General features: G+C 49.7%; 1 protein-coding gene and 1 pseudogene across 2 annotated transcripts; both read left to right on the top strand.

Annotated features, from left to right (window-relative positions):
• On the top strand, positions 1 to 1,825 carry LOC307065218 (putative ATP-dependent RNA helicase DDX28; annotated as a pseudogene). Its single transcript has 2 exons — positions 1 to 1,681; positions 1,814 to 1,825. The product of its transcript is annotated as a putative ATP-dependent RNA helicase DDX28 (transcript).
• Positions 1,826 to 4,527: 2,702 nt separating this feature from the next.
• Positions 4,528 to 5,985, top strand: LOC307065027 (DPEP2 neighbor protein-like; the record flags this gene model as incomplete). The annotated part of the gene is made up of 2 exons (XM_079721788.1): positions 4,528 to 4,594; positions 5,723 to 5,985. 2 exons carry the CDS (start codon positions 4,528 to 4,530, stop codon positions 5,983 to 5,985), a joined length of 330 nt encoding a protein of 109 aa, XP_079577914.1.
• Positions 5,986 to 13,428: the final 7,443 nt, after the last annotated feature.

The following is a 13,428-nucleotide window of genomic DNA, read 5'->3' as shown; positions in this document are numbered from 1 at the left end:
ATGGCTCTGGCACGGCGGGTGGGGCTGTGGTCGCTCGCGGTTCAGTTGCTTCTGGCGCCTCGCCGGGACCTGACGGTCCGCGGTCCCAACGAGCCCCTGCTCGTGGTACGCATCCCGCGGGCTCTACAGCGGCGGCAGGAAGAGCGGCAGAGCGGGCAGCGGAGCCCCTCGCGGCCGGTGCTGGAGCGACCGGGGCCGCTGCTGATGTCAGCGCGGCGACCGGAGTTGAACCAGCTGCACACCTCACGCTGGGCCCTTGGGAGCCCGCGCCACTCGCTTCGTGCGGCTGGAGGAATCGGCGCGCCCATGCGGACCATTTCTCCATCGAGCGCGTGCAATATGAGACTCCAGCGCTGCGGAACCTCTCGCCCAACGGCAGCTGAACCGAACTGGGTCTGGAGCTCCGCGTTCTGAGCGCACTACAAGAGGCTGCTCCCGAAGTTGTTCGGCCCACAACCGTGCAGTGGAGTACCATTCCCCCACTCCTTCGCGGCCGCCACATCCTCTGCGCCGCAGAAACCGGCAGTGGCAAAACTGTCAGCTACATGCTACCTCTCCTTCAACGGCTCTTGGGCCAGCCAAGCCTGGACCCCTGTCGTATCCCTGCTCCTCGAGGCCTGGTTCTTGTGCCTTCTCGAAAATTAGCCGAACTGGTGCGGGCCGTGGCCCAGCCCTTGGGCAGCTCCTTGGACCTCCAGGTGCGGGAGTTAGGGAGAGGCCATGGCATGAGGAGGATCAGGCTGCAACTGTCCAAACAACCTCCAGCAGATATTCTGGTGGCCACTCCGGGGGCTCTGTGGAAGGCCCTGAAAACTCAACTGATCAGCCTGGAGCCGCTCTCCTTCTTGGTGTTGGATGATGCAGACACGCTGTTGGATGAAGTCTTCCTGGAACTGGTGGATTACATCTTGGAGGGGAGCCATATAGCAGAAGGCCCAGCTGACTTAAAAGACCCCTTCAATCTCAAAGCTCAGTTAGTGCTGGTGGGGGCCACATTTCCCGAAGGTGTAGGCCAGCTGCTGAGTAAAGTTGCCAGCTTAGACTCTCTAACCACCGTTACCAGTGACAAGCTCCACTGCATCATGCCTCATGTCAGACAGACATTCATGAGGCCGAAGGGAACAGAGAAGGTGACTGGGTTGGTGCAGATCCTCAGGCAGCATGACAGAGCATATAGGACTGGCCCCACAGGAACTGTTCTGGTGTTCTGTAATTGCTCCAGCACTGTGAACTGGCTGGGGTATATATTCTGGATGACCACAAAATCCAACACTTAAGACTGCAGGGACAGATGCCAGCCTCAATGAGAGCAGGCATCTTCCAGTCCTTCCAGAAGGGCTCCCGAGACATTCTTCTCTGCACAGACATCGCCTCTCGGGGCCTGGACAGCACCCAGGTGGAGCTAGTCATCAATTATGATTTCCCTCTCACCCTGCAAGACTACATCCACAGAGCAGGGAGGGTGGGCCGGGTGGGGAGCGAGGTGCCAGGCACCGTCGTCAGCTTTGTGACCCATCCCTGGGACGTGAGCCTGGCTCAGAAGATTGAACTGGCAACTCACCGGAGGAGAAGACTTCCAGGACTGGGGTCCTCAGTGAGAGAGCCTTTGCACCAGCAAACCTTATTGCAGCAGGCTTATATAAGATGCCATAACAGGGATCTATCCCTCTGTGCTGGATGGGTGAGCACACTTGTCAGTAGGGTGCTCTGGGCTGCCTAGTCACCTTCTGAAGACCCGGGCTGCAGTCTGGCTTCAAAAGGTTAGTTGCTGGCCAGCACTTCAGAGTGAACTACTCCGCTTGGCTCTCTGCAGTCTTTCACGTGAAGAATAATGTCGATCTTGGCTCTGTATTATGTCGTGGTTTCTAACAATAAGCGATATTTCTATGGGTGCCCCTTAATAACAGTTTCCACTGGGGCAGAATTCAGTAGACTCTGAGAAGATGCACACTCCAAACTACCACACTTAGGACAAAGGCTCTTTCAATTGATGTTTTAGTTTAAATTTTGTTTCCTGCCCCCAAACATCCATTAAGCCTCCAGGAGAAGGAAAAGGGGATGTGACTAGCAATAGAGAGAAACTTTCTTCACAACAATGGCCATGGCAAGCTTAGGCACTTTTGGTGAAATCTCTCTGGGAAGTACTGGCAGAGGAATAAAAGGCAAACTGACACCGAAGTATTGCTTGGTGTGCATTTCCAGGCTCTGCCTTCTTTCTCATCTCTTGGTGGCAGGTGGAGGAAGAGGAGAAAAGGTTAAACTTTTTTATAAACCGGCAGAATAAGCTTATAACATCCTCTCACTATCTCTGCATAGGTTCTAGTCTCTGCAGCATTATATAAGCTTTGCCCAAAGTAATGAACTGTTGAAAGTCAAATGTAATACTTCACCAAACAACTTAAAAATGCTTGCACACTGGAAAGGGTTAAGTTGTAGAGAACACAAATGGACCCAGAGCAACCTTTGCCGAGAGAGAATATTGTGCCAAATGTACAGTCATAGCTCTATTCCATATGATGAAACAGTCAGAAGGATAAAAGAACTTGGTCAAAATCACCCAAGTAAGTAGGAAGGAATCTGGTCTGTCTGTCCTCAGGGTTGTGTTCTTTAACCACCAGGCTAGCTTTTCTCAAATCTGATTCATGCATAGAATAACTATACACCTCTGCTTGCCTTGAATATCCCGTTTATACATATGCCTGCTGCAGTTTTTAATATTGCCCACTTTGACTCCCAAAAGCAACCGAGAATACACAATAATTTGGTCTCTCTATCCATGGACCGCTGTGGTGGGACTGCCCAGGAAGCTTATGAAAAGTGCAGCTTCCTGAGCCCTACTCCAGGTCTAGATAAGTTTTCTGAGGGTTGGCTCAAGACTCCAGGTGCAAGGCCTTTTAAGTGGTTTGGGGGAGCCCCCCAGGTGATTCGCTCGCTCTCTTAAGTTCATAAACCGTTTATTCTGCCTCCCCCGGATACCCAGCCAGGTCCTGTTAAGGTAGGAGTCCCCACACCACATCAGAGGGATGCTCCCAGCCAGGTAATCTCCGGAGCCTTGGAGATTCTGAATGGTCTCATGCTGGCCCACCTGCCGTGACAAACCTCCGCCAGAGCAAGCATTCCCCTTCACAGTTACCTTCTACCACTCCCAAAGGCAGTCTGCTCCAATGAGGCCTGACTTCGTCTGTCCTAACGGGCACCCAGATTCAAGCAGTTTAGGGATAGAAGGTGCTGTGGTTCTCGACCAGGGTGGCCCAACCTCTAAAAGGGTAGTCCAAGCAGTCTCTACATCTCATGGGCACATCCCCTCTGCAACAGCCCCAGTAAACGAAGGTCCCATCTTTGCTTTTTCAAGGTCGGCAACAGGGAGTCCCCTCCTAAAGAAGGTTCTCTCTCATTGCCACACTATCAAAAGCTGCCCCAAATGTGGTTCCTTCCTGTGGGCCTGATCAGGCTAAGGGCAGAGTTGTCTCTTTCCTTCTCTGAGTCGGACCAAGTTGTCTTACTAACCCCTCTTCACAGTGTTGACCGTGATTTTCACGGGGGCTGCTGCTGAGCCTTTCTCTCATCCTTTCATGGTGGAGAGAGAGAGGATTGTAATGATTTTTACTTCTAGGGGAGAGGGGAGTGGAATGATTACGTTGTCATTTTGTATTGTGTCCTTTTGTCATGAATTTGTTTTGAATTTCATATTAAAATGGGCCCACCATTCCCACTTTGTGAGGTCATTCAGCACCCTCATTTTGCACCTTTAACACTTCTCTCAGTATCACTTGGAAATGTTTGAAACGGCATGAGCTTGTCCTCACATTCCTATCAGCTGTAAATCCGGGACCCCGACATGAACGTAACCATTGAGCAGAACCCCTCTCCACTAGCTGTGTAACACTGGGCAGGCTCCTTAACATCTTGGTTTTTCTAAGCCCTCAGGTGTAAAAATATGAGGGTTCTATGAATTTATATTTGGGGCAGGACAAGGTCGAGAAGAGTGTGTCTTTGCTTGTATTCTTCCAAACTGGAATGTCTTCCCTCTCTTCCCCATGGGTCCAAATCTCACTTGTCCTTCAGGCCCACTGCCAAGGAGCCTTCCCTGATTCCCCAGTCCACACAATTCTCTTCCTCTTAGGGTCAGTGCCATACAACCTAGCTGTCTCTTAACGTTAATCTTGCCTCTCAAGCCAATTTCAGAATGTGGGTCTCTCTTGCCCTCCTGGGGCCCCTGGGGCTGTACCAGCCCACCTGCATGCCCCACGTGGGGTGTCTACTAGAGCATGGGCGGGGAGGCCCAGGTGTGAGGGGCCAGGCAGAGCACCTCTGCCTCCACCCTGCGCTCCTCCACAAAACTGCCCCTCCTCCTGAAGCCTGACAGCAAGTCACAGGTTCCTTATTATGACCTCACTGGGTGGTGATGACCTCACAGGCCTTCTCACAGTTTCCATGGCAGCGTAACTATGGAAACGTGCTGCCCTCAGAGAAACTTCCCTACCAGTTCTCCACCAGATACCAATCTCTTTGGTTGTCTGAGAGAGAATGTCTGACCGGATCGTCTATATTTACTCAAACCTGTGCTCTGTTCCCTGGCTGGGCAGTGCAGCAGGTACACCGAGACCGGGCATCTGTAGAAGAGGCATGGTGTACACACAACCTCACCTGGCTGCCACATGTTCCTGTGGGGCGTGCCCACTACGTAAACCTCAGCACTTTCCCAGCTGTAAGTAATACCAGTGACCTGGGACACCTTCAGGGTCCCACAGTGCTCACTGCTGAGGACAAGTGAAAGGTCATCGCTGAACTAGTGTTCAGGAAGCTTCTGATCTTTATAAATGTTGCCTTCCGCTTTGGGCTACAGGATGCTTCCATTCAGACCCTTTCCTGATTGGCCTCTTAGCAAAAGGCAAGTGCATTTTTGTTGGCAGATGGTAAACGGAGCAGTTTGAGGAAGAGGGCCACTCTTGAACCACACCTTCAAACCCAGGTACCTCTGTGCTGTCATGTACACATCTATATCGGTCCCCTCAGACACATCCCATACTGAGCTGCTGAGTACTAGGGGAGAGGGTGGTGCCATATTCATGGGAATACCGGAAGAACCAAGGGGGGTGATGAAGTGCTAGTGAGACTGGAGGGCTGAGCAGATGGTGTCCCAGGAGGCTGGGTGGATGTGAGCCTACACTTGGTACCCAGAACCCGGTTCTGAGTCTCCTGATCACTCTGCCTCAGTATTTGGCCTTGTTCTAATCTAGATAAAAGTATCAGACGGCTAGAGTTCAGTGTGGTTGTAACAGGCATTATAAATGGGGCCCAAGAGGGGTTGCCAAAGTGGGAGGGGGTCCTTAACCTATTTATATTAGATTATCTTTTTCCAAAACTTGAAAGATGTTTCCATTAAAGCCTCAGAAGTGACACACTGCAAGAAATGTTTTCTCTGTTGTGGAAGGGAGAGATGGAGAGGATCATGATTGCAATTTCTTTCGGGTTCTACTGTTTTCCCTGGCAACGGTGAAGAGACTACCTCACCTGATGCAGCCGTAGGCTCTAGGAATTGCTTTTGCAGCCAGTGTCCCTTTTCTAGGGACTCATAGAGGTGATGGGCCAAGTCTGTGTTTTGGATGTCAAGTAGATTAAAGGTCTTCAGCCAGAAACTGGGAGAGACATGAGAGAGGGAAATTCTGGCAGGAGACTGTGTACAGCAGAAGTGACTGATCAGTTCTGCTTTTCTTTGCAGCAGCTGTGGCTCCCATTTCTCCTCCTAAACCTGGTCACTACCATGTCCTCAACCGAGGGTGTGGAGAAACGCAGTTGGGCCGGCATGGGGAGACATACTCCCTGGTTGGTGGCTACCGGGCCTACGGGGATGCTCCTTTGGCCACGCCAGCAAAGGCGGAAGCCGAGAAGCCAGTCCCCAGATGTGCTCCCGAGAGAAAGCACGCTCCGGAAGAGTCGGACGAAGATCTCGGTTGCTCCAGACCCAAAATCCGGCGATTGTAGCATGGTGCCAGGAGGCGGACTCCACAGAATCTTGCTGGCTGAACCATTCTGAAGACAGGGCAATGGTTTAACTGCCTGAGACAGCGAATGCCTCTTCCTGCAGTGACCCCTCCCGCCCGCCCCCACTGCCCACTGCCACAGATTAGAACCTGCGTCGTTCTGTCCGAGCCTTCCTCAGCCAGGAGCCTCCCTGCACACTAAATGGCCATAAGCCAGGAGCCTCAGAAAGTGAGGTTTGAAATGAGAGTCCGCCCTGAACATCCCAGGGCGGAAGCTGGCCTGGAAGAAAACCTGGCATTCCTCTGCTCAATCCTCACGGGCCCCTTTGTGAGCTGGAGAAAGTGAAGTCTGCACTCTGCGAGCCGAGGAGGATGCAGGAGCAGAGACAGGGTGCAGAGAAGCCTTAGCAGTCTACCACATGGGCTCCTGCCCTGAGCCATCGTCAGCGGCCACCACCACAAACCAGGGGGGAGCTGGGCTTTTTGAAACTGAAAGCAGCAATCTGTGGCTTCCCAAAGAGCCTCCTGCCTGGGGTCTCAGGAGGCAGGGTAGAGAGGCCCAGGAAGCCCTGCTCCCTGAAGCAAGAACAGGATGGAGAGTCAAGCAGCACGCACCCCGCCCCGAGGTTCACATGCTCCTTTATTGCCAGCCCTTTCTGTCCCCAGTGGGGTCCCTTACTGCTCAATAAAATGTTTCTCTGTAACAGATTTGTAGGGTCGCCAGTGCTCAGACTTAGGTCACTACCCCTGTGCTAGGCACTCCTGCCACCTGGGAAAGGTTCCAAAGGTGGAACAGCTCCAGGGGGTGCCAGGGATCAGAGCAAAAACTTGAGAGGCTGGGGATGCAGGAGTTTGGGCACAGCCCCTAAATCATCTCAGTGGTTGAGCTGCTGTGAGAAGGCACATCCCCAGTGTGCGTGTGTGTGTGTGTGTGTGTGTGTGTGTGTGTGTGTGTGTTGGGGGGAGGGGGTCCCTAGAGGAGGCAGCTAGAGGGAGGGCCTGAGGCTGGAAATGGGGAATGGCGTGCGGCCTCTGAGCAAGCACAGGCACTTAGCCCTTGAGGTTTCTGGGAAAGCTAGAGCCACAAGGGCCACGAGATAAGGCAAGTGTAGCAGCAGAACCCAGGTGCCAGGTCTTTCTTCAGAACCTACACTTCTCCACGAGGCCGGGCCTTCCACACTGAGGTAGGAGGGATCCTGGCCAGAAGGTCAGCCAGCAGCTCTGGGACGAAGGTTGCTGCGGTGGGGGCTCTTCTGCCATGGAAGCGACTTCATTTCCTTCCACACAAATAGCCTACTGACTGAGTTCCTGCTCTGTTGAGTAAAAGGGTGTTGACTCTCCCCAGAAGGTTGTTCAGTTCACATCCCAAAAGTCCCTCTATTCAGGCCCTGGGGAGGTGTAGCAGCTCCTGAGGGCGCTCTCCTGAGGCTGGCTGACAGAAGTGGGGGAGGTTCCTGATAGTTCCCAGGCGCTGGTTCAAGTCCCCAGAGAATGGTCATGCAGGTTGGGGAGTCAAGTAGGAGGAGAGAGAAGGTCGGGGGCAGAGGGCCCCCTCCTGAATCCAGAGCTCACAAGGTTACCCCCCCCATTTCCAGAAACTATCTCTTCCCCCACACCAGCCCCCATGGCCCAGTACCGGGAAACCGGGAGCCCAGAGCAATTGTGGCCACAGAGACCCTCGCACGCAGCCCTCGGGGTGGGCGGGGCCGGCTGCAGGCAGATGGGGACGAGGTGTGCTCCCGGGAGGCCACGGGCTGCAGGTGGCCCTCTGAGAGAAGCACCCCATTTTGGACAGGAAGGTTAGAGGCGGGGGAGAGCACCCTAGGGCGCCCCCTCGGAGCAGTGGGTGTGGGAAGAGGGGCGGGGGCGGAGGGAACCCGCGATGGGAGGCGAGTGGGCTCTCAGCAGAGGCCAGCTTAGCCCGCGGGAGCTGCCTCTGAGCAGGGGGCGGGAGGGCAGTGCCGCCCTGTGGCTGCCGGGCTTCCCGGATCCGGATCGCGGGTCTCCGCACACGGGTCAGGGTCCTGTGACTCTGTATCCCCTCCCTCACCCCGCCCCCCTCGCGAGGCCGCGCCGCTGGGTGGCCTGTGTCGACGGGCAGAACCCCATCGCCCGCCCCTCTCAGACCCGCCTCTGCCCGCCTGCCTTGCCCTGCGCAGCTTGCGGCCCAGGGGCCTCGAAGGTCCCCGTGCACGCAGCCAGCGGCCTCTGCTGTGCCTGCTGCTCCTGCTGGGTCTGCTGCTGTGATCAGTAACCCTCCTGCAGACCACGCTGGGCACCTCCAGCACCCCAAGTCCGCGGGAGCGCACGCGGGCCCTGATGCGGGACTTCCCGCTTGTGGAAGGGTGGCTGCAGTGTGTGCGGGCTGCTGGGGGCCTGTGGGGGCCTAACCTGGCCCTGGGCAGGGGAGGAGGTCCGGAGCATGTAGCGCTAGTGGGGAGGCTCCCTCACACCACCCCTGGATGTCCTCTCCATCATCTATGGATGCCCTTCCCCTTCTCTGTCATCCCCTCCCTGGTGGGAAACCCTCAGCCCAGGCCTCAGCTGCTCCTAGTATAGTCTGTGTGACAGTGTGAGGTGGGGGACCCCCAGGCTGGCCCAGGCCAGGCAATGTGTCCTGCCCGATCCCAAGACCTAAGGAGCCCACCCATTTGCCTTGACCTCCCTCCAGCCACAACAACATGCCCCTGGTCCTGAGGCAGTTTTACCAAAATGGGCTATAGCATGGTAATCTGCGCAATTTCAGCCATGGCTAGACCAGCTTGGACAGGCTGAAAGATGGTCTCGTGGGTGGCCAGGTACCAAAGGGACACACAAGGTGCCACCATGGCTGCTGGGGAATGTGGGGCAGTTTGGGGGCCACAGAGACCACAGGTTAGTCACATTGGAACGAAGTTACCATAGTGACCTAGAAAGTGCCATGCCATGGATGCTGGGGGCTACAGGGGTCACAGTGAGCCCACCTGACGGGCTTCCAAGTACCACAGAAAAAGCAACGCGTTACATGTGACTTCTGGGCACAGTAAGTGCTGTGCCAGCTGAGGAGGCTATGAGAAGCCCGAGGAGTTCCAAAGCCCAAACTAAGCCCTGGCCTTCCCTCAGTTCTGGTCAGCCTAGTCCCATGCCAGACCCACGAACGGGATGCTGTGCGCCTCATCCTGGAACAAATTGACCTCATCCGCCTCATGTGTGCCTCCTATTCTGAGCTGGAGCTTGTGACCTCAGTTAAAGGTAGACGGGGGACTTCCCTGGTAGTCTAGAGGTTAAGACTCCACGCTTCCACTGCAGGGGGGTCGGGTTTGATTCCCGGTGGGGGAACTAAGAGCCCTCATGCTGCGTGGCACGGCCAAAAAAAAAGGTAAACAGACTGGTGGTAGTGGGTGTTAGGGACTTCAGTAAGCTACCCCTGCCTCTAAAAATGATCATCTGACCTACGTGCCCCCAGCTCTCAACAATACCCGGAAGTTGGCTTGCCTTACTGGTGTGGAGGGCGGCCACTCACTGGACAGTAGCCTCTCCATCTTGTGTACCTTCTATGCGCTGGGTGTGCGCTACGTGACACTCACCCACACCTGCTACATGCCCTGGTGAGCACCTGAATATATTCAGGAAAAAACGCATTCGCCCCTTTTGGCCAACCAAACAAGCGGGCAATGCAAATCAACACTGCAAAGAAGTCTCACTAGGCATTGGTCAAAAGGGCCATGCTGAAAAAGTGTAAAAACCAGAAATGCAGGACAAGTCAAGGAGAAAAGGGAGCTTTTTTACGCTGATGGGCGTGATATAAATTGCCAACGGCCACTCTCGAAAATTGTATGGTGTTTCCTAAAACATCTAAAAAACAGAGCTACAGAGCACAGGGCACTTCCACTCATGGGCTTATATCTTGAGAAAACCAAAAATCGACAGGACACAGGCACCCCAAATTTTAGGGCTGCTGTGTTCACAAAATCCTCGACTCGGGTACACCTTAAGTATCTCATGAAAGAGAAAAATGGATAAACAAGTTGTAGTACTTATGTACAATGGAATATCACTCAGCCATGAAATCAATGTCCTAAGGCTAGTAGCAGCATAATGAGTGGATTTAGGTACGATGATTCTAAGAGAAATATGTCACACAGATAAAGAAACTTATCATAAGATATCAGTTATAGACGGAATGTAAAAATCGCTATATGAACTAAATTACAAAACAGAACAGAGTCACACATTTAGAAAACACACTTATGGCTGCTTAAGGGGAAAGGTGAGGTGGGGTGATGCATAAAACAACAGTTTGAAATTAGCACAGATACCGTTCAATCAACCAAATATGTAATAGAGAAGACATACTCATTGCTCAGTGAACTGGACTCAACACACCTTATGCACCACAGAAGAATATATCCACGTAGTAAGAATCTTAAAAAGTATTTATTGATATTTCTCGGTAAGTGAATATAGTGGGTGTAAAGGGGCACAAACACAGCATTGAAAATCAGCTAAATCCCATTATAAATACAAATTACAAAAAAAAGCAAAGATAGTGAAAGAGAGAGAAATTCTTACAAAATTCGTTCAGTGGCTGTGATGCAACCTGGATTGACCACATCTAGACCCACAGCTGGAAGAGACATAAGGCTGGACACTCTTGGGGGCGACCGGATTGGTGAGGTTGCGTGAGCAAATGCAGACCCTTTAAAGTAATACTGCGTGCTACCCATTCCATGGGTCAGAAATCTCCGGGTTCAAGGGAATCTTCCTACAGCTAAAACATGCATGGGAAACCCAGAGGATGGTACACCATATGATCGGGAAACGTTTCTAAAACGCACCTCATTTTTCATCTCGTGGTGCTCGGGTTCGCCATTCCAGCTGCTTTACCAACAATCTCCCCACTTGGAGAATCAGCACCTTTAACCTCCTGTTTCGTACAGTTTGCAATTTGTCCAGAGGTTGAACGGGTAGAGGGGGAACCAATGAGAGATCAGCTCTAGGTGTTTGGACAGACACATGTCACTCTAATTTCCAATCAGGAAGAAGAATTAACCAAAGGCTCTGCCTGCCCCCCGGAACCAGAATAGGGCCTGAAGCAATCCTGCGGTTTGGAGGCCAGCTCCCAAAAAGGCGAGTTGAAAAATGAATCTCAGAGGCACTAAAATTCACAAACCTGCAGGATAATAAATGATAACTTTCGTACCTTATTGATGAGGTAAGGCAACGAAGAGGATTTGAAAACAAGGCAGAATTGCAGGAAACCGTTTTCAAGAGGTAGATCGGAGTCGCCTTTAAAGCACACGAAAAGCGGCAGAACTTTGACAATGATGCAGTTGGCCAAAATGGGCGTACGTTTTTTTTTCCTGAATATATTAAGGAAAAAACGCGTAGGCCCTTTTTGGCCAGCCAAGGAAGTGGGCAATGCAAATCAGCACTACAAAGAAGTCTCACTTCGCATCGTTCAAAAGGGGTTTTACCATGTTTGAGATTCCAATATTTTAGCCTGATACATTTTTGGATTTTAGAAAAAAAAATATTTTAAATGAGACAAAAAATCTTTTTTATGACCCAAAAAGACAGCAATAGTTTTATATTTTTATCTATTTCACTTGCACACAAAAGTCTCATGGGGTTATGTAAAGCAGTCCTGTTGGATGTTGTGCATGGTGCAAATATGGATTAAAGCTTTGGAATCTTAAGCTTCACTCACCTGAAACTTTTAAATTAGGATGCAAGCAATCCTTTCCAACATGTGAACAGAGAAGGACACTGTCTTTATTTTATTTGTCAGGTAATTAATCTGTCTTTTGCCCCAAGGAGAGAAACACCTGGCACTTCTATCAATGTGTTGTACAAAAATCTTTGAACACAGAGTGCAAGCAGAGGCTGATACAAGATGTGAAAGAAAAAAAAAAAAGAGAGAGACCCCTGTGGCATTTTCTCCTAACTTATTGCAATCTCCCATTTAAAATGTGGGAATAATCAATCTCCTGAGGAAAAAGGCCCAAGGAAGCTTTTTGCTTTTGTGGAATAATGCAATGCCTAAAGATTTCATGAGGCAAGAAGAATTAATGAGAATGACCATGAGAAATCAAGAAAAGTCAGATCCATGGGTGAAGTGATGTTTGCCTCTGTGAATCAATGAGAAGTAGGAGCAAATGAAAAGAAAGCTGAATACAACATTTTCTGAATAAATGTAACCTTTCAGCTGTCATAGACAAATTAATGCTCACTATGATACAACATATTTAGTTCAGAAAGTTAACTTAAATTTAAAGCTTAACAGTTAGATTTATTGAAGAAACGAAAACATATTTGTGGTTTAGAATATATAATGTGTTCTGCAACAGATAAGAAGATTACATAAATAAATAGAAATAAGACTAAATAGAAGAAAATAACAAATTAGATGTTATTAACATTAAAAACTGACACTCATCTAAAGAAAGAGGAGAGACAGAAAGACAGAAGAACTTATATCAAGTATATATTTAAAACTCCTAAATAAGAAGTCTTCAGATGTTAAAAAAAAAAAAAGTCTTCAATAAGAAGATAATGTAATAGCAAAGATGGGAAAAATATACCAAAAGATATTTCAAGAAAGAGAGTACAGAACGTTAAGTAAACATATCAAAAGATGCTTGGCTTCTTAGTAGTCAATTAAATGCAAAAGAGTCATACCTAGAATTATCACTCACCAACCAGAAAGTTCAAATGAAAATGACAGGTATTATCAAGTTTGACAAGAATGTGTGTAATCCTTGAATCTCATTCACTGCTGCTGAGGATGAAAAATCATACAAATGTTTTGAAAATATTTAGAAATATCTAAAAAGATAAACAGATGAAAGCTATGAGTCAAAAATTTTACTACTACATGTATATTGAACAATAATTTATACACATACCACCAAAGCTCAAGTTCTAGTATGTGTATACCAGTGCAATTCTCAATAGACCCAAACTGAAAATCACTCATATTGTAATACATTTTGGAAAAAATTAATTAATAGTTAAATATTTACACTATGGAATCCTATGCAACAGTGTCACTGCATGACAACAACAACAGGCAACCATATAGGCGTATTCATAAACAACATAAAATCAAAAAGCCCAATCCAAAAGTGATTTTACTGTGCCATTACATTTATATAAAATACAAAATACAGGTAAAGTGATCTTTTTGTTAGATACCAGAACAATATTAAACCTTAAGGGGAGTCACTAGAATTGGACAAGGGGGGGCTCTGAGTATCTGGCAATTTTCTGTGTCTGTATCTAGAAGCTATGTATAGAGTGTATGCAGATTCTGAATTTTCTGAAATTTGTCATTTCCTTACAAACCATGCATATTTTTAGTTGTTTTTTATACATAACAAAAAGTAAAACTGATAGACTAGGGAAGGTAATTATATTAGCACTTTAATATCCATGCTTTTCAAGGTGGAAGTGAAAGGTATTA

The sequence above is a fragment of the Hyperoodon ampullatus genome (genome assembly GCF_949752795.1).
Source record: "Hyperoodon ampullatus genome assembly, chromosome: 16".
In the NCBI taxonomy this organism is placed as follows: domain Eukaryota; kingdom Metazoa; phylum Chordata; class Mammalia; order Artiodactyla; family Ziphiidae; genus Hyperoodon; species Hyperoodon ampullatus.
This window is presented reverse-complemented; position numbering and strand designations above follow the sequence as displayed.